General features: G+C 38.6%; 1 protein-coding gene across 7 annotated transcripts in view; it reads left to right on the top strand.

The window, feature by feature from the left end:
• The window catches only part of LOC148404303 (teneurin-3), a 195,334-nt gene that overhangs the window by 23,314 nt on the left and 152,301 nt on the right, over positions 1–19,719 (top strand). For 6 of the 7 annotated variants that reach the window (XM_088378495.1, XM_088378486.1, XM_088378479.1 and 3 more), the window contains one exon: positions 2,449–2,712. In XM_088378495.1, coding sequence (XP_088234621.1) covers positions 2,449–2,712 — 264 coding nt within the window. Of the gene's footprint in view, positions 1–405; positions 570–2,448; positions 2,713–19,719 lie in introns of those variants that run through there. The other variant, XM_088378501.1, reaches the window with a different exon arrangement.

The following is a 19,719-nucleotide window of genomic DNA, read 5'->3' as shown; positions in this document are numbered from 1 at the left end:
TCTTTAATAATATAAGGTTTCTCAGCATATGCAGTCATTTTTTTTCAATTTGTTTTCTAATATTTTGAAATAATCATGTTTGTTTCTGGGGTGTGCCCCATAACTCCAACCCCCACGCATGCATGCACACATTTTTCATGCATTGAATGTTTATCAGTGCTTTTGATACGATGACTTAAAACCTATATCCTTCCTTGCAAGCATCCTTTATCATGATTGAAACCCTAACTTCAAACATTAACTTGCTAGACTACTTTGAAAGCCTTTACTTTATAAGCCTTTATAAAAACTAAAACCCTAACCCAGGCTTAAAACTGTAACTCTGTCTTGGAACCGTAACTTAAAGCTGTCATGCCCGTGCCAGAACCCGCTCGGCCGGCAACTTCCCTCAGCCACACCCCTTTATCACCGTAATGTCCGTCACCTGCTCCCTCTCGTTGTCTCATGTATTTAAACCCTGCCCGTGTGTTCCTCCTTGTCGGTGTCTACTGTTGTGTTCCGTCCCTGTCCGCGCCCAGTGTTCCTGTTCCTGTCATCTGGTTTTCCCCCGGTCTGTCTGGAGGCTCACGGTCAGAATTTTATCTTTGTCCAAGTGGACATGCCAGAAAATTGTAAGGAGTCTGCCATTTTAGCTCAAAGCAGCCATTTTAGGGTCCTTTGAACCATTTTCAGTTCTTCAAAACAACCTCTTCCTAGAGATTGTGTGCTTGCCACTAAATTGGAATCCGATAAAAATAGGCAACATTAAATTAGCTAATTTTTTACCCCCAGTCATTGCGTGTGGAAAAAACAGGAAAAATGTGTTTCCATTGTCTTTTTTAATTTTTTTTTTACTTTCAGGCTGCCGGCCTAATTTCTGTAATTAAACAAGGTTCAGACCGTTCATTTTATTGTGTGGCTGTCCTCCCGCTCACAAGCTTGCAATTAGAAAAAAAATAATGCAATACATTATACATAATATCCCACCGGTAAATAACCGTTTTAGAATGCGAAGTGGTCAAGTTATTTTTCTTTATTTTGTTCAATATGTCCAGCTTCCTTCATCTCATATCAAATGCCAGATTTCATGTATTTTCAAATTTTGCTCTGCACACATGATCTTGTTTCACAAATGTACATGTTGACATTTAAATACAGTACGCTTGGACTGATCTCACACGCTTTCAAGTTCACAAGGCTGACCATGAAAGAGCCTTCATCAATCACACAGAAAACGCTCTAAGAAGTATTGGTATATGTTAAATTATAGTAACATAGAAATGAGCATTACTGGAAATATGTTTTTTGGTGTTACTTTTATATCACATTTTGGATTCATGAAAAATAAAAACACAATCAAGCAATATAATGATAATGGAAATAAATGGATATATATCTTTGTGTTTTGACTAAAGTAAAGCAGCATGTGCCTCATTGTATCGCATGCATTGTTTGTTTGTCATTAACATTGATAACAGCTGCCATGCTCGCTGGTAGAAAGCTATGAAGACAATAATAAATTCATTACCAAAAGTGAATGAGATCAAATAGTACAAATAAATGCAACAAAAAATGAGCATTTTGGGGCATTGCAGTTACATAAAATAACAAAGTAAAAACAAGTATATTTAAATGGACATTTTGGAAATTGTATCATTAAATAAAATTATATTGTAAAATTAAATTAAAATAACACAAAAAATAAATACGTATAGTAAATACATTTAACTTGAATAAGAAACACAATAGGGTACACAGATAAATTCAATACGTTTTGGGGTTTTACTTATTCAAGACAAGAATTAAAATGAAGTGATCTGGATAAATAATCAAATTAAATGATACATATAATTAAACAAAAATAGAAATAGTAACAATGAAGCAATTAAAATTAATTAAGAGATCAGTTTTGGGGCTTTGTACTGCTCAATACATCACAAATAAAACTCCAGAGAATGGTAAAAATGAATACTTGGAATATATTTTCAAAAACACAAAATAAGAGAATAAACAAATCTAGCAATGACTCAAAACAACAACAACAAAAAAAGCTTATTTACGGGACTCTAAACCATTTTGGTATTTGATCTTCTGATATTAAAATTTGTGATTTGAGGGGCATTTAGTTCCAGTATGTTTTAAGCTCTACGTAGTGCATAAAAGCAAGCTCTTTCATTGTGTTGTCAATGGAAATCCCCCCCCCCCCCCATGTCTATGATTAACCTTGATTTTTCATGAAGTTTAAATATAAAACTGCAGCTTGAACATTTTGAAAAAGGCATTCAAGTTGGAGATGCTTTGAGAGTCGGTTGACTCGTTCTTACTCTGGTATTTTAACACCCCCCCGTCCCCCTCTCTCGCTATCCGCCATTTTCCCCCTCACCTTCCACCACATTAGTGTGCCCATCTCTCGGTCGTTAGGCTTGTTTTTTGCTCGCTTTGTTAACTTTTATCGCTTCCTTTCCGTAGGGCAGACGTTCTCTCTGAGGCAGCTTGGCATTTGCGAGCCTCGGCGAGGCATGGCGCTGTGCCCTGAGACGGGCCCGTCGCACCCACTCGGGACCTACGCCCGGAGGCCCGCCGTCACCTCGGAGCTACGTGAACCCCAGTCCCCGGAACGCACCATTGCTCTTTGGGGCAAGGTGGGCCCCAACTCCTGCCTCTCCAGTCGTTCCAACTCTGCTCTCACACTGACCGACACAGAAATGGACAACAAGTCTGACATCGAGATGGGTGAGTTGGAAATTTGATGATTATTGGCGGGTGGCTGAAGTTGCAATTGGCGGGGCTTCACGGCTGATTTGCAACTGGTTGGTGGGAGAAACAAATGAGGATGTCCTTCTGATGGCAGCACCTGGTTGTTTTCTCCGCATTAAGGAGAGAAGTTGGATAAAGTTCACCCCACGGTGAGCGTGTAATCAAAGATGGCTTTGAGTTGGGGGAGTAAGGGGGGGGGGTGCAAATTGTTGCAAGATTGAGGAGGCGCGCACAAGGCAACTGCGCTTGATGAGATGGTTTGAAGTGCAAATGCGATCACGGTGGAAACCCGAGACACTGCATTTGGGCAAATTGTAAGTGATGCTAATTTTTTTTTTTTTAAATTAATTTTAACATAGTTACTCTTTGTCTTCTGGCTGACTCCCACATTGCTAAAAAGAAAAAAATGCATGTCAGCTAAATTGAATTCTCAAAGTTGTCGATAGCAGGGGTGTCCAAACTACGACCCGCCTGCAAATTGCGGCCCGCTGTCCATTTTTAATTGGCTGCAAGACATTTTATAAATAGAATAGAATATGGCCTGCACTTCAACTCTTGCCTGAGTGTATTGCACTTTTTAATTTTCACACCACAGGGAGCACTGTTCTACTACGACCGTTAATCAAGGCAGTTGCACCACCAAAAAGAAAGTACCCCAAGATACGAAACATGACAGAGCCAAAGACGCAAAAGTTAGAAAGTGAGCATCACTGTTCCCACTGAGTGCATTGTTAGTGTTGATGACCGTTTCAAATGACTGTTCATAGGTGTGACGCTAAGCCGAATAATTTCAATAACAAGCTTGAAATGTACCTGTCCCATTTTCCCCTTAATTGTTTTTTCTCTATAGTGATCCCTCGTTTATCGTTGGGAATGCATTTCAGAACCACCCGCGATAAACGCTAAGTAGAAACGGTATCGGGATTATTTATCAATTTGAATACCATTGTATTGAAATTTCCAATACGTAGTGTTTCTTGTTGCCCGCTAGAGAGCATGGATGTATCGCAAGTTAATTTGAAGTATGGTTTACCTTATCAAGCAATGCAAAGTGTTCACCTTCAGGATTTACACACAACATTAACCCGGGGGACATCATGCATAGCAAAACCAAAGTGAGTCACGGTTGCGCCTGAATCTTCCATGGCATTGTGGTCCAGTACACAATCTTAAGGCTTTGTAAACCCTCCCCAATACTTTTACGCTACATAAACCTTTCCCATTCCCTTTACAACCGTTCCCACATCGTTCTGTGCATGTATTTTAGCTTTCCAGTAAACAAAAGAACAAACACATAATACGCTGTCACGTCTTCTGACACCTCCTCCTCCTTGCGGTTCCCTTGCGCACGGCTGCCATGCCTTCCGCGCCTCCTGCACTTGTCCTCAGTCAGGTGGCGGTGATCAATGCTGAATAGCACGCGCAGTTCCGCATTGGCAACCCGCACCCCTGAGGACTCGCCGGCCAGCAGGGCGAGAGTGGAGACGTAGCATGAGCAATCAGCGTGTATTTAAACGTCGTTCTCCTGTCACTTAAAAACCGTGAAATAGCGAATCCGCAATAGATGAAGTGGCGAGGGATCACTGTACTGTAAATCTTATGTCTAAGAAGAAATCTGAGGATGCTGTTCTGAGAATGAGCTACCAAAGTTTTTTTTTTTAAATAAATAAATAAAGATCCATTTATGGAGAGCTGTGATGAATGCAGTGTTGAATTACATATATTCAACAATATCACATTTGACCACTTTTAATAGATTTTTCTAACTTTAATACACTAAAGTTAAGGCTACATACCTAATTTGTGGCCCACCCCGTCCTACGTGTTTATGCATGTGGCCCTCATTGAAAAAAGTTTGGACACCCCTGGTCTAGAGAATAGAATAGGTATGGTTGTATTTCTCTACTAAACAGGATCTGTAATCCATGCTACCATTGGGCAGACATTGGCATAGCCTCAAGCTCCCAGGCCTCTGTTGTGGTCACTGAACTTTATCCAGCTTCCAAAACTGGACAGTGTCAAAATGTGAGCAACTCCACCAGTACAAAAACTGTTTCCTTCTACTGGTCGGAACACGCGCCAAGTCAAAAGAAATTTCCTACTTAAATATACTTAACCACTAATTTATCAACAGCAAACTGTGAAACTCAATACATACATAGTGAGCTCCTTCATTTTAGTTAACTTTTTTAATTTCTTTTATTCATGGCCCGGCGTAGTTTACCCTCTTGAATTTTGTAGTTTCCCTTATCGTTCAGCCGTCTGCTCTCTTATTTATTTGTTAGTTTAGGTGTTTATTAGTAGATTTATTTGCTCGTTCATTCAATAGATCCTTCTCGCCCTCTTCGTTGTTTTTGCGGTGTAGCACAGCCAAGTGTTTAAAATATGTACTTTTATTAATGGCATTATGAGCTATGTTGTTTCAGGATCGTTTTCCTTGATTTCATAAAAGGATGACACAAAAACCCTCTTAATGATGAGAAATGTCAGACTTAAACAGATGTACAATTGATGAGACCAAACCGGAGATTGCCATCTGGGAGTGTCAGCCTGGTTAATGTCATTTCTCCAGCTGAGAAATTTCTCCCAACTTTGCATATGCAGAGTCAAATCTGAACAATGTTGTCAATATGTTCCATGGTCCACAAAAAATAGCTTGGTGTTTGTTCTTGCAGCTGCAGTACATGATGATTCATGATTCTGCAGAGACAATTTTCACCTTAACAATCATTTTAACCCTCTCGTCATTTTTCCAGCGTCTAGACTTTAAACGTTGGACAAAATGTGATTAAAAAAAAAAAAAAATCAAACCTCTATTGTGCTGGGCATCACTTGTCTTTTGACTTTGACTATTTAATGAAGCAGCCCAGAGAAATGAGCCATTCAAAAAAGGTTTCCATTAACCCAATCTGCATGCGGCAGCTTGCGCAAGTGGCCGTTCAGGCCCGTTTATTCAGAAATGCAGTCCATATTTCAGTCGCAATCATGCTCATCTCTTGACAACACCGCTACTCCTTTAAAAACTACGTGCAATAACTATTTATTATCTACTTCCTGTACAAATCTCATTCATGTTAATACATATACACACATTGAACATACTGTAAATAAGATTTTTTTAAACCTTCACTCTTAGACTAATAGCTATACTGTAAATAAGATCTTTCACTTTTATTCTCAGATTTCCTTTTGTAGTTTTTTAAATTTTGTAATGTTTGCACTAGGAAGGGAGCAGCTATCCGAATTTCGTTGTACAACTAAGTTGTAAAATGACAATAAAGGGTATTCTATTCTATTCTATTCTATTCTATTCTATTCTATTCTATTCTATTCTATTCTATTCTATTCTATTCTATTCTTCTATTCAGCATGGTACGGTTGCACACCCTGTCTCCTCTCCCCAAAAGTCACCTAATAAAATTTTTATTAAATTTTACTTGTAATAATGATAGCAAATATTCACCCGTTAATTGGAGAAATGAATCTATAATTATAATTTGGGACCAATTAAAATATAATAATATGCAGCACAATCATTTATTTGAGGGAATCCCCCAGCAAATTATTCCGAGAACTAAACCAGAGCATGAAAGTGACTGTGGAAAAATGTTATTGTTTAAAAAAAAAACGCATGAGTCTAATCCTAAAAATGAATGATTTATAGTAAAAATAATGAATCATAAAATTTGACTATAGCAATTTCTTTAACAAATTCCTACATATATTATTGTTTAGGTTTCTACAGCTTGGTCTCCTGTCAGACATTTGATCCCTCAGTTCATGTTCCGTGTTCAGCTGTGTTAAATTCGTTCAAAGCTGTTTCCTTGAAGTTTTTAGAGAATCTAGTTTGCCAGACAAAGCCATCTGGCTCCCCTCATGTCCCTATTCCCCCGCATTTCTCGCAGAAGACTCTCCCAAGTAATGGTAAATCTGTCTTGGCCATTATCAACAGAAGTCTGTCTTCTGTTATAGTTCCCTAAAAATTTAAACATGCTGTAGTGCAACCCGTGCTCAAGAAACATGGCCTTGATCAAGAAAACAGAAGTTAAGGTTCCTGTTGACTTGAGCCCCATGGCGCCTTAGCTAAAACAAACATTCTCAAACTTAGTTCTTCAATTGGAATGGAAGTGATTTTAAATTGGACCGGCAAATTGGTCCTGTTGTGATATCCAGCTTTTTTCATCTTAGTCAGCTGGCTAAATTCAAACCTCCTTTCTCAAGGGAACCTTCAAACAGTAATTCATGCTTTCCTCACATCGCGACTGGATAATTATAATGCACTTTATTTTGAAGTCAGCCAGTCCTCCATCAAGCGTCTCCAGTTAGTCCAAAATGAGCCCATAACTCTTACTCTGCCATCGCTTGACTGGCTCCCTGTACATTTAAGAGGTCTTTTTAAAATTGTGTTATATGTTCTAAAATCTTGAAATTGTCTTACCCCTCCTTACCGCTCCTTCAACCTGACGCACCTGTCCAGCATCTACCTTAGTTCAGCGGACCAGACACTATTAGAGGTACCAGGGACTAAGCGAAAGCTCAGAGGGCGTGGAGCCTCAACTAGTGCGGTCCCACTCTTTGGAATCACCTCCTGTTTGGAGACTACAGGTCCCTCAGTGGAGAATGCTGAACATAAATTGAAAGTTACATTTTCACCCTCAGCATGCTTATTCAATAGAATGGACCAAAGTCTATTCTCACATCGTTATTATTGAAAAGGTGAAAGATCAATCGAAATATTGCTGCTGCCTTCATTTTACTCCAAGAAATGAATCACTAAAATGGCTAGTTTTAGATTTGTTTTCAAGTTTCAAGGCTTCACGGTGGGCCAGTCTCTGCTATTCATACTTTTCATCAATAAAACGACGGATGTTAAATGAGCTGGAAAGAATTTTAAGAGACATTCGGCACGTCCAGAGTAAGGACATTATTTGCTAGATACATAAACCTAACACTGTATGAGACTGTGCATCACTCAGATTTTGTTGCAATGCAGAAGATAATGGAAACTTCACATTGCAACTAAATGTTTGTATTTACTGTCAAGGGCACGAAACTTCATTCTAAAATATCAAAAAAGTTAAGTTTGTCATGAAGTACCAAAGTCAAGTAAAGCAAACCACAATAAGCCAAATACAATATAAATGGAACTATTTCAGTCTGACAATGTACTGTTTATTCAGAATCAACAGTACAGTACCAGTAAATTTTAAAAGATTCTGCCTATCAAAAATGGACTTAAATCCGTCCTTACTTTTTCCAGTAAGTTTGGATGGCCATAGCGCTGGCAGGCAGTAGTTGCTGCTGAACCTGAAGGCTGCTCTCACCGTGTGGCGAAAGTTTGCAAGTGTGTGTACAGATAGTGAATGGATAGATAAACGACACAATTGCACGCCACATTTCTCATGAGCGATACATATAACACCACTACCAACATATAAAATGGAGTTGCCGGATTTGCGGCTCTGTGGTCGCCAGGGGGACTGAACCAACTGGTTAGTCTTTTTGGCTGGGAGGGCCCTGACCATTGCATGGGATGAAGTGCAGAAGAGATGGCTTGATACTGTAATTTATAATTTCACACTTTCTCGGGCACAACAGAAAACAACCTACAGTATGCCTTCCCTTTAGAAAATTGTGGGTCACCATTCACTCCCCCACTATAGCACAGATATTGTTGTGAAACATATCTACATTATATCTTGGAATCCATCCTTGGATTCATGGAAATCTGAGGTTTTAAAATGGTGTTTCTTTTATGAGTTTTACAGTGTATTTTCTAAATGTGGGACATAACAGTCACAGATTTAGTTATTGTTTAGTGGATCCTGGGAGAACAGTAAAAATCACCAACCTAATAATCACACTTAGGAGCTTAATTAATTTTAAACTGACAGTTTTAACTTCGACAATGGCAGCATTTTTTAGGTGTATAGCTCAAAGATAATGACGTATCTTAAATACAATTGATAGACAAGCAACATTTTCTTAAATTTTATGATGAAAAGGAATTTTTGTTGGAATACCGGTTTATTAAGGAAACTGTTTTGGAACCGATGGGAAGACCGTATCAACTATCAAATATAGCAGTAACATGAATGCAGCTGTGCCACTATGCTACAACTGCAACTTTTGTTTTTCCAACAAGCTTTTATTGAGCAACATTTCTTTTGTCTTTGACTCGGGTTGATCTAGTGTAACTGCAGGCAGTTACTGTCAAACAGTATCTTTCTTTTCACTGTGCTGTTGTCATTTTCTTGTCTTCTATCTGCTCCATTAATTTGGTCAGAAAGTTGTTGTCAAAGGCGGAAAAGTTTAAGATCCTCTGCCAAACCATTATAACTTAGCTGAAAGAGTTAATAGGTAATGTATGGCAAACGTTTTTCCTAGCTAGCTGCGATGTAACCCCATATCTCACTGAGCGGCAAAGGTCAGTGTGTGTGCGCATGCAGCGAATGCCTCTCCCTCATCAGGGCTCTAATATTTGACGGCGACAAGACAATTTTGCAAGTGTCTGGCCAAAGTCTTTGCAACCCTGAACGAACCCTGCCGAAAAAGCAACAGTCACTTCATGCACACACACTCACAAACCACTCAGTGAGTGTGATATTTCATCAAATAAGGAAAAAAAGCACCCATTAATACAGGCGGCATAAATGTGTAGTAAATTTGTAGCCTATACATTTAACATTTAAATTGATTAAGTTTAATTTTGGTTTCCACAATCATCCTCATAAATTGTGTTGAACTTTAAATTTAAATTCAGTCAAATTGAGTTTTATTAAATGGGGGTTAATTTTAAATGTTGCTAAAGCGCTCTGCTCAATTTTAAAACCAGATTAACTCATTTTGAACTTGGTTTTACCAAACTCTGTGTAAAACTAATATTAGATTAAATCTAACCTTGTTGGTGCAACCTAGACATAGTATTTTTATTTCATGTTACTCAGCAGTACTTCATGGTTGCAATTTTTTTCTGTTGAAATACGTTTACAATATGTTTTACGAAATGAACAGTTAATGTGTTTAAAGGGCACGGGAATGGTAAAAGTATGAGAACATTGTTTTTTTTCTATTGTGGCTTTTCAATTGATGCAAATGAGTCTAAAACATATCCTCTCCCATGAACGTGGTGTCGCTTTGTCTCTATACAAGACATTAAAGTTTTACCTGTCCCTTTTACAATTTAATGTTAAAGGGGGTGCATTATGGAAAAGTGCCTTTTTTTTTTTTTGTCAAAAACAACACCCCTATTTAATAATGTAATTTTTTGACTCAGCTGAGTTCTGTGTAATCATTTTGCAGGGCTTCCACGAGAAAGAGGAATCAAAGCTAGTTTGTGGCAAGTTGTTTAAACTCGTTAAAATCATATAGAAAAAGTTATTTCATTAAATTGACCTTAAGTAGCAAATAATAAGTGATGAGATATGAGACTAACACTGTACGTTACAGTTTTAATAAAATATTTGCATGAATCACATTGTGCTTGACATGATATGAGTTGGTTTGTTTTGTGCGAAGCTACTGAAAAGTGTGTTGGCTAAAGGTTTAACACCGGGTGCCACGCAACGACAGAGTTATTACTGTAGAAAACCTGTCACCTCTCGAGTGCCGCAAACACCTCTATGCATTTTTAATGTACTAATATTCCATTATGCCACTTGCGGTGACCGTGTTGTGATATAAATGTTAATCTGGTGGACCTTTTAGTTTGTGAATACTTCACAATCAATATTGCACCCCCCCATAAAACATGCACAAGTGCACAAAACAGAAACATGGCCACCGCTCGCTTGACTTGAATCTTAATGAGGTGTGAAAAGACTGTTTCTCATTCGGCACAGGTAGGACAGTAACTGGATTTCTACAGCACGGGTGGATGCAAAAAATGGTCAAGGTTCAAATCTATCATGAAATATTGCTATACGTACTGTTACGGAGTTCACTATTCGCTAATTCAGAAGATAAGGTTAACCTGGGTTGTTTGTGGATGTTACAGAGAGTCTTTGTGGCATTCTGACATTTTGATGCAGTTGTTAAATCATCTGTAAGCATTATTTTTAATGGTAATGTTGGCTACAAGACGAATTTGAAATGACATTACATTACATATTGTATAGCATGTTTTAGGATCAAAATTTGTGACAGTAATCCTACCTTGAATGTAGAATGCTGCAAAAATGGAAAAAAATAAATTCCCTGGGTTGTGTGATGCTAATACTAAATCAACAAGTTAGTGGACAAATTAATAGGTATCAAAAAAGCTAGTAGAGAAGGGTAGCGCCGGATAGATTTGTCACTGGAGAATGGACCAACAAGGCTCAACAGCACTCTGTCATATATTCTTCATCCTCTGTGAGGAGCTGAGAGGGTTTGAGATGATCTGAGATATCGATATTGTACATGTATGGTATATCCGTTTTATACCGATCCCAGGTGGATAGCGCGGGCAGCAACATAATAGCCATTCAATTAATGCCAACGTTTAGAAAAAATATTGAATTATTTTGAATTTTATCTAATTATGTCATTATTGTACGTTGTAATAAATTACAGTGTTATAGTGTTATTCTTTTCACAAAAAAACAATACATTATTTTTTTACTCATGGCTGATTTGAGTTGTGAGCTTGGAACAAATTAAACATTACAATTACAATTAAACACGCATCTTAAGGCACCTTAGAACTTTGTGTTTTCTATTTTCTTTCTAAAACTTCAGTGTGTGCTATGAATAGTTTTTAAATCACTTCAGAAAATGAGAAAAAGTGCAACGCAACACCCCCCAAGTCATCAACATGTTTGTGAGAGCACGCCTCTCCATGGCTTATTTTGTTTCTCGCGCCAACTTGCTGCGCTAACATTAGAAAAACCACAAAGGCGGGATATCACGCTGACGCTAGGTGACACACCATCTGTCAAACTCCCGTCTCACTTTCCCGCCTTGTGACGGTGAGAATCGGCCTTCTTATTCCAGCGCCCCCCCCACCCACACACACGCAACCGCCCCCCACTCCCTGTGTTTATGACTCAACCATGACAAGGAAAGAATAAATAACATCAAATTGTTGATGTTTTTATGGACAAGTCAGACCATCTGGGATGTTTGAGTCTGAAAACCGAATCCCAGGATGCTTTCATCACGTGCTAATAGACAAATATAGTGATGCCGGTATTTTACTGTTGTTATTTATTGCGTGCCACAGTGTTAGCGAGTATTGCTGACATGCTTGGTGAGGTTAGATTTGGTTGGGAATGTTGAAAAATGGGGGATGGATTCTGCTTTCTATTCTGGAGGCTTTGTATTTTCTAATGGATTGATTTTAATTTGAAAAACATTCCCCAAAAAGGGGATATTTCCAAATTTGTTTTTTTAAAAAATGTGTGAACACAGGATCAACTGGTCAAAAATCTGTGTAGTGAGGGAAAACACATTTTTTGAGTGGTACTTTAAAATGCATTAAATGCATAAAATCCATTTTCCACACTATGTGAATCATGCACTTCAGACAACTAAAATTTGTCAGCTTTTGTATTTTAATTAATTTTTTGTGTGAAAATTCTAAACAAGTTATGAACAAAAAAACTAAAAGTATCAACATTTAGTAAGACTGAATCAAGTATGTACATAAATAGATGCACTCTAGTATAAAATATTTTAGATCACTGGAAAAAGTGTAATATTTGTAATTTTTTTTATGAATGACTAATTTCTAATAATTATTTTCTCAGTAGAAGGAAGGTATTTTCTTATTGTTGTCAGTTTTTAGTACATCACAGAATCGACCCTTGTTGCAAAAGTGCTTGGCGAGGTTGGATTAGGTCATGAATGTCGAAAAACGGTGTCGTGGATTCTTGTTCTATTCCGAAGCCATATGTGTGCTGCAAAGGTCTCTGACAACTCGCTGAAATTCTGTACCGACAGGCAGTGGCGGCGTAGCGCGAGGTACAAACAGTGCTAACACGATAGCGGAACGTTTTCTCCTGTCCACGTTGCTGCCCTCCCCCACAGAGAGGATGATCTGATTAGAGTTCTTGCCGTATAAATTTACATCTTAATGGAAAAAAAAAACACTTTTTTCCTGCTTCAAGTATTTGCCTTTTATGCCTTAAAATTTTCACCGATAGCATCAATGACTAATTATTGCAATTTTTTTAGTTTAATAGCTAGTTTAATATTAGTATGATATTATATAATACTCTGCGATTGGCTGGCAACCGATTCAGGGTGTCCCCCGCCGACTGCTTGCTGGGATAGGCTCCAGCATGCCCGCGACCCCCATGGGGACAAGTGGTGTAGAAAATGGATGGATGGATATTATATTAGTACTATACTAGTTTAATTGTTGTATAACTAGTAATGTAGAATTTTGTTAAAAGTGCATTTTCAGTTTTCAGCGCTGTAAATTTATCATCTTATAGCTGCTGGATGGATTGGGAAAGGATGTTGAATGAAAAGCGAGTCAATAGGCTGTTTTCTTCTGTAGCTCATTAACATTATTTAAAATATATTGATCTGAAAAGACTATGTGAAATCAAACACAAAACATTTTTATACATATAGGCTATTCATAAATGTTAAAATTATTTCATGGAAATTCCTAAAATACATTTTGAAATTAGAAGTCAAAATATAAAATATTAAAATTTGTATGCGCAGATGTATAATTTTATACAAAAATAACACTATGCAGTGTACATGGGTATTAGTAAAGGAACTGGATTTCTGACAACATATGCACTATATAGTTGGGTGTTACATTATTTTTAAACACTATTCAGTTCTAATTTGTATTCTTTTTAACAATTATTTTTTGTTAATGTTATAGTTGATATAATTAAGATATTAAGATGTTTTAATATAATTAAAACACAGTTTAACAAATTTTGAATGTCGTTTTGAATGTCATAAAAATACTAAACCCATCCCTGGTTTCTTAGAATTTATGGTAAAATAAAACGCTTTTGTTTGAAAATCCCCAAACATTTAAAACTCTGTGTGTGTGCGTGTGTGTGTGTGTGTGTGTTTGTGTGTGTGTGTGTGTGTGGGGGGGGGGTGTCAGGTTAAGCTTATTTTGGTACGTATTGGTACTTATTAAATCAAGAGATACCTTAAGCTAAAAAAAATGAGATTTTCCACAAAAAAGACAGCAGTGTAATTTATAGCAAACAGTAATTTGGGGGTTACAGGAAAAAGTGTATTAAAAAATAAACATAATCTTTTAAAATACTACCGATTACTATTTTACTTGATAAATTCAACAATTTACTCTATTGTTCGCAATTTTTTGAATTATAATTTTATTTATGCAAAACATTGTTTTCTTTAATTGGTAAAATACATTTTTAATAAAGACCCACTTATAGTGCAGTATTATACTAAATTCCAATACTGGGCCTTTTACAAAAGAAGGTGGCCTTTTGTGGTTTTAGATTTACAGGAAATCTCAATTTTCAGTTTCATGTCTGTTTTAAATTGTCCTGCATTGTTGTTTTGCTTTTCGCAAGTCTAATACCAGTTATTCATATAAATTGACTAACCTCTTGACATGTAGAAATAATGGCGAAATATGGTGCTCTGATGGCAAAATATGATGCATTTGTCCAATTTTCTACTCAATTATATCCAATTTGTTAGATTGTTGTGGAGCTTTTTACAAAGACATTTTTCCACGGTGGCGTCAATCCAACATGGATGGATTCCGCAATTGATTGCTGCCGGTCTTTTTTGTGCAAGTGAGTGAAAATATACACGGCCCCTAGGTTCATCTGTCAGCGCGGGTTCTTGTCAGAGACGCAGCTGCCCGATAAAAGTGCCGTTAAGGCGGCGCAACATCTATTTCCTGTCACCTCGCCGAGCGTCAACGTCGAGATTCGCTGAGGGATGAGGCCGTAGAAAAAACGGCGACGACAACGACTGCGGGTTGTCACCATCACCGATGACTGCGCAGTTGTCAATCACCCAAAGGGGGAAGGGTGTTAACTGGAGCGAGCAGGCGAGTGTGTCTTACTGCCCTCCTGAGAAAATGCGTTACTTCTTTTCATCATTATTTATAGCACAAGTGCAAAATAATAAGCAGGAAGCTGGTTAAAATTCATCAGCATTGACGATTAGTATGTCGATCTGGTTGCGCTGTTCATAATTACATTCGTGATGGTGTCAAAAGCCATTCGTTTGTATTAATTACCCCCACTTCTTTCAGGTCCCCATGAGATGTCCTCGGATGAACACTAACAGTGTTTCACCATGAAGCATATTACTTTCTGAGGATCTGTGCAGAATACCAGAGGGTACAGAAGTTCAGAACACTCAGTGAGAGTTCCTCCCATCTTGTTAGAAATTATACTTTTTCTTCGCTGGAGCGTTAATTTTTCCTTACTGAAGTGCGAGGAAATTCAGTTATATGGCCATTTACGTCTGTCCAATTCTGCTTAACAAAGTTGCGTGGTGAATTTGCTAAAGTTTATCTCATCAAGTCATTGCACAAAATAACATCGTGTGGGTCCAGATAATTGCCCAGATACCGTATCCACCTTGTTCCTATGATCTTTTGCGTGAAATGTGAGAGGAACCTCCCGTGTAGTGAAACCAGCATTTAATACTATGGGAGTTGCTGTGAATTCACTTTCCATGACAGTTAGACTTAAACAGTGTGATATCGCCGGTTTTAAGAGAAACCATTCCCATCTTGCTTCCTCCTAATCTAATAGGCTCGGAGGACGACAATAAAAGTGGCCGGCGAGAAGTTTCACTGACATCTAACTACATGCTGATCTGTCGTTTTAGACGTGATGAATCTGAAAAGCTCTGAGGCAGGCGTATCAATACTGACATGGTAATAAAGTTGGTTGCGTTTTGTTAAAAGAGGGGCAGTCTTATGTAGAATCAGACGTATCTGTTTGCAGCCACTTCCCACTGCATGGTAACCATGACCACAGCCTCACATTGCATGGAGTCAAAAAACTGGAATCATTCTTCAAAGTTCATATGAACAACTCCAAGTTTGTAAATCAGGGCACCACTACACAGTAATCCCTAATATTTGCAGTCAATATCAATAATGCACATGCCCCACCCCACAATGAATGTTAGCGATTGCTTGTGTGTGCCTTTGGGGTTGTGTGTGTGTGCAACAACCCCAGCCCCAATTGCTCATGTTTTTTGAATACAAAGAAACGAATGTGCAAAATTTGAAGCTACATGATTTTCATTGTATAGTAATATAAAAAGCAGATGAAACGTTTGTTACAAGTTTTGACTGCATAGAATTTGGATGCAGCAAGTCAAGCTGAGGACATGCACTCCAAAGCACGTGGGGGCTTTGTGGCGTGCCTGTGCTGTCGATGTTCTTTGCACTCTCGCAGCCCCTCTGGGCGTCGTCCCCACCAGACCAGCTTGAATCAGAGCCCTTCATTTGGTTTCATCTCGACTTCCTTTTACAATCCCCTTCCTCAGTGTCGTCCCGGGATTTTGGGCTGCTTCTCATTTTTATTGCCACAGGTGCTGCAAGCTCTGACCTTTGTGCTCCGGATTTACACTACAAACTTCACTGTTCTGATTTAGCACCTTTTTCCAGACTTATATTTTTTTTTACACGTCTATTCATTCGTGTCATCTACTTTCATATCCGAAGTGGGATTTTTTTCCTATACTGTTGCACCTTTAATGCGGTATAATTCCAATGTGACGTTCTAACAATGTTCTACTTTCCACCACTTTTTTCAACGAACTTCATCGCTTTTGTGGCTTTTGAAACATTTCTTCAGTCTTTAAAAGCCAGAAGTAAATGTTTGATTAAAAGGTTTGTGAGTTCATTTGGGGTTTCGGTTGGTTTTCATCATATTGAGCGTTTCTTCCAGCTGGAACAATAGCTCACGATTCAAAGTGGTTCTCTTTTAGACAGTCTGGAATATTTGCAACAAGGTGAAGGGAGCAGAATTTGCAGCTGGAAAGATGAAAAATGAGGAAAAGGGGCAGAGTTGCGCGTCCATCGGGATGTGATCACTTCCAAAACCACGCAGTCCTCGGCCGTGTTTTATTCTCATTTGCTGCCAAGAGTAAAAGTCTTTGAACGGCGTCCAAGAGGATGACTACAGAAGAAGACGCGGCTGTATTTATTATTTCCATGTGCGCCCACAATTGAGGTCCTTTCCCCTTGTACTTCTACATTCTTATTAAGATCTAAACACAGACAATTCCCTTATTTTATACACGCACGCACGCACACACACGCACGCACACACACACACACTCACACTTTTTGGGAAAAAAAAATCTGAATGCACCCCCTGGTGCTATAAGATTTGCACTGGACAGCAGCAACAAAGAAAAATTATTGGAATTTTGTTATGCCCCACATCTGCCCCCAAAACTCACAAAAAGTGGAGCTACGTGATATCCATTGGAGAGTGACGACAAATTAAAAAAAAGGTTTCATTTAGAAGAGAAAAGCTCCTAGTATGAACAAATAAAAATGTCATTTGCTTGAGTTAATTCCCTGTCAATAACACGGAAATCATCACAGCGGTGTGTTCGACGACGTGATTAAATTAATTTGATTCCGTGTTTCATTATCTATGATGCGTTTTTTTTATTTAGTCTTTTGTAGGGAAATAAAAGAGCTTTTGTGGCTGAAATTATCTGCATAAACATCCGATAAAAGGACATAAATATGACCGTTTACAATCAAAAATTGAATTATTTTCTTCCTCTCTCTCTTTCATTTTGTCTTCAATCCAATTAAACGAGTGTCTACATCTGCTCGGGGCATAAAACCACAACTAAGAGCGGCATAAAAAAAAAAATCCCATAAAAACACGCCCGAGAGAGAGGCCTTAATATTACCGACATGGGACAGTCGTGGCTGAAGAAATTTTGATGGCACCGTATTTCGTGATGCAGTGCTCCTGTTTTATTTAAGCAGTGAGGGCCACCGCTGCCATAGGGGCCGGCGGGGAACCCGGTGCACGAGCAGAAGTTATGATGCCAGGGAGACGAGATTGTTGCTCTTTTGGGGGTAGGGGTTAGGCGAAGAAGCGGTAGAGGTCAGCAGGATCTGGACGCGCTAACTTCAGCATGCTTGACTTATATGAGCCTACAGGCTTAGCCAACACAGGGCACTCGCGGGAGTCCACAAACCCATGTAAACATTAATATACAGTGGTGCCTTCACTTACGAGTGCCCAGAACTGTTTTTGCTGTGTTTTTGCTGCCTTGAAGTTGCATCCAGCACGGCCTGTCTTGAAATTGGGTGCAGAGTGCTATGAAATCTCATGACACTATAGCAGAGACATCTGGAGTCTGTGTGCAGGATACAGCAAAATCTTCCATACTGTATGACGTGACTGAAACAGGCTTGCTTGCTTATGCCCTTGATGCATTTGGCATGGGCTTCCTTAATTCTGTGTGCAGGATACTAGGAACATTTCAGGACTTTTGAGACATATCAAATATTCTTCTGCGGAATAAAGCATAGTGGTATCACACTGTATGACATTTTCAAGTCATTTGGCTTTTCGAGGACAAAAAATAGCATCCCGACCAAAGGACATCGGAATGGCTCCGCATTATTGGACACAAGGTGATGATGTCATGAACATACGTACACACACTTGTCTTTTCCTTAACGGAGAAAGGTCAGTTTCCTGAGGAGGAAATGGTGAGCCATTGTTATGATTGATCACATGGCGAGGTTCAGGGAGGACACAGTGTCACTTTCATTGTCAAACTCATTACGCCACTGAGAGAGCGAGGAAGATTACCCGCCTCCCGTGCTTACGTGTCCTTTCTCCTTGGCAGCGGTAGTGGCATAAGCAGGAAGTAGCAGCTGCTTTTGCCAAGTCGAGGCCCAATATGCTGAACATGCATCGTTGGGAAAACAAGTTTTACAGAATTGTCACTCAAAATAATGTGTGTGTGTGTGTCTGTGTGTGTGTGTGTGTGTGCGCGCGCGTGCACGCGTGCGCGCATGTATGACATTTGTGATTTAATATACTATTTTTGGTTTAATGTAAAATCTATGGATTAATATTTCATGCATGGCTTAGTATACTGCATGTATCAGTGAATTAACCAATCCAAGTTTATTCATACAGCCTTTTCATACATAAAAATGCAACTCAGTACTACATGTCTGAGAATTTAACAAAACTGGTATTTATTGTATCAGTAAAACGATTAAAATAAAATCTTCATTGGTGTTTACTTGCTTGTCTAAGTTTAGTGTGCATAAATATCATTTTTAAAATTACTACAATAAAGCTTTTTTATATCAGTAGTCTATGTGGGTCGTTTTGCAACATGCGGAATAAATAAACAATGACACTAGACTACATTCACACTGCAGCGTTTCTTGCCTATATGAAAGTGTATCTGTTTTTTTTTTTTTTTTTTAAATCTCTCGATTCCGATTTTTAATCCGACCTTGACCACTTTCATACATGGTCCTAGGTCGAATACATATACGATGCTTTGCAATGCGAGCACATTCTAAAGGTCACATACGTATATCCGACCTGGACGCCGTTATATGTGTGCATGTGCGACTGTTTTCCATGACTGATTGATTATGAATCTGCAAATTTGTTTTATGTAACAGTCTTGATGTAATATATGACTTTAATCCCACTTGAAAGATGAACCATATAGTGGACATTTGTGGTGTTGGTAACGATCACAGCAGCAATGGCATGACATCACCTTTAGTAACATCTCCATGAAATACAATCAAATAGCCTCGCCTCATTCCCCAAAATACTGTATTTCCACCTCATCCCCAATCGCTCCGATGTGGATATGAGGTAATAAAAAGATAAATCGGTGTCCGCTACAGACTGGAGCACATTTATTTTCACAAATGGTACATTGCGAGTGACGTCTCTTTCTTTTGCTTATGGGGACCGCGTATGACGGACTGAGGTCGCATTTAATATGGAATGTGAGCGCTTAAACCCAGAAAGACAAAAAAAATCAGATCAAACCTCAAAT

Source organism: Syngnathus floridae, chromosome 1 (assembly GCF_059516105.1).
Source record: "Syngnathus floridae isolate MCC-2025c chromosome 1, RoL_Sflo_1.0, whole genome shotgun sequence".
Taxonomy (NCBI): domain Eukaryota; kingdom Metazoa; phylum Chordata; class Actinopteri; order Syngnathiformes; family Syngnathidae; genus Syngnathus; species Syngnathus floridae.
The sequence above is the reverse complement of the archived record's forward strand: the minus strand, read 5'-3'. Positions and strand labels throughout refer to the sequence as shown.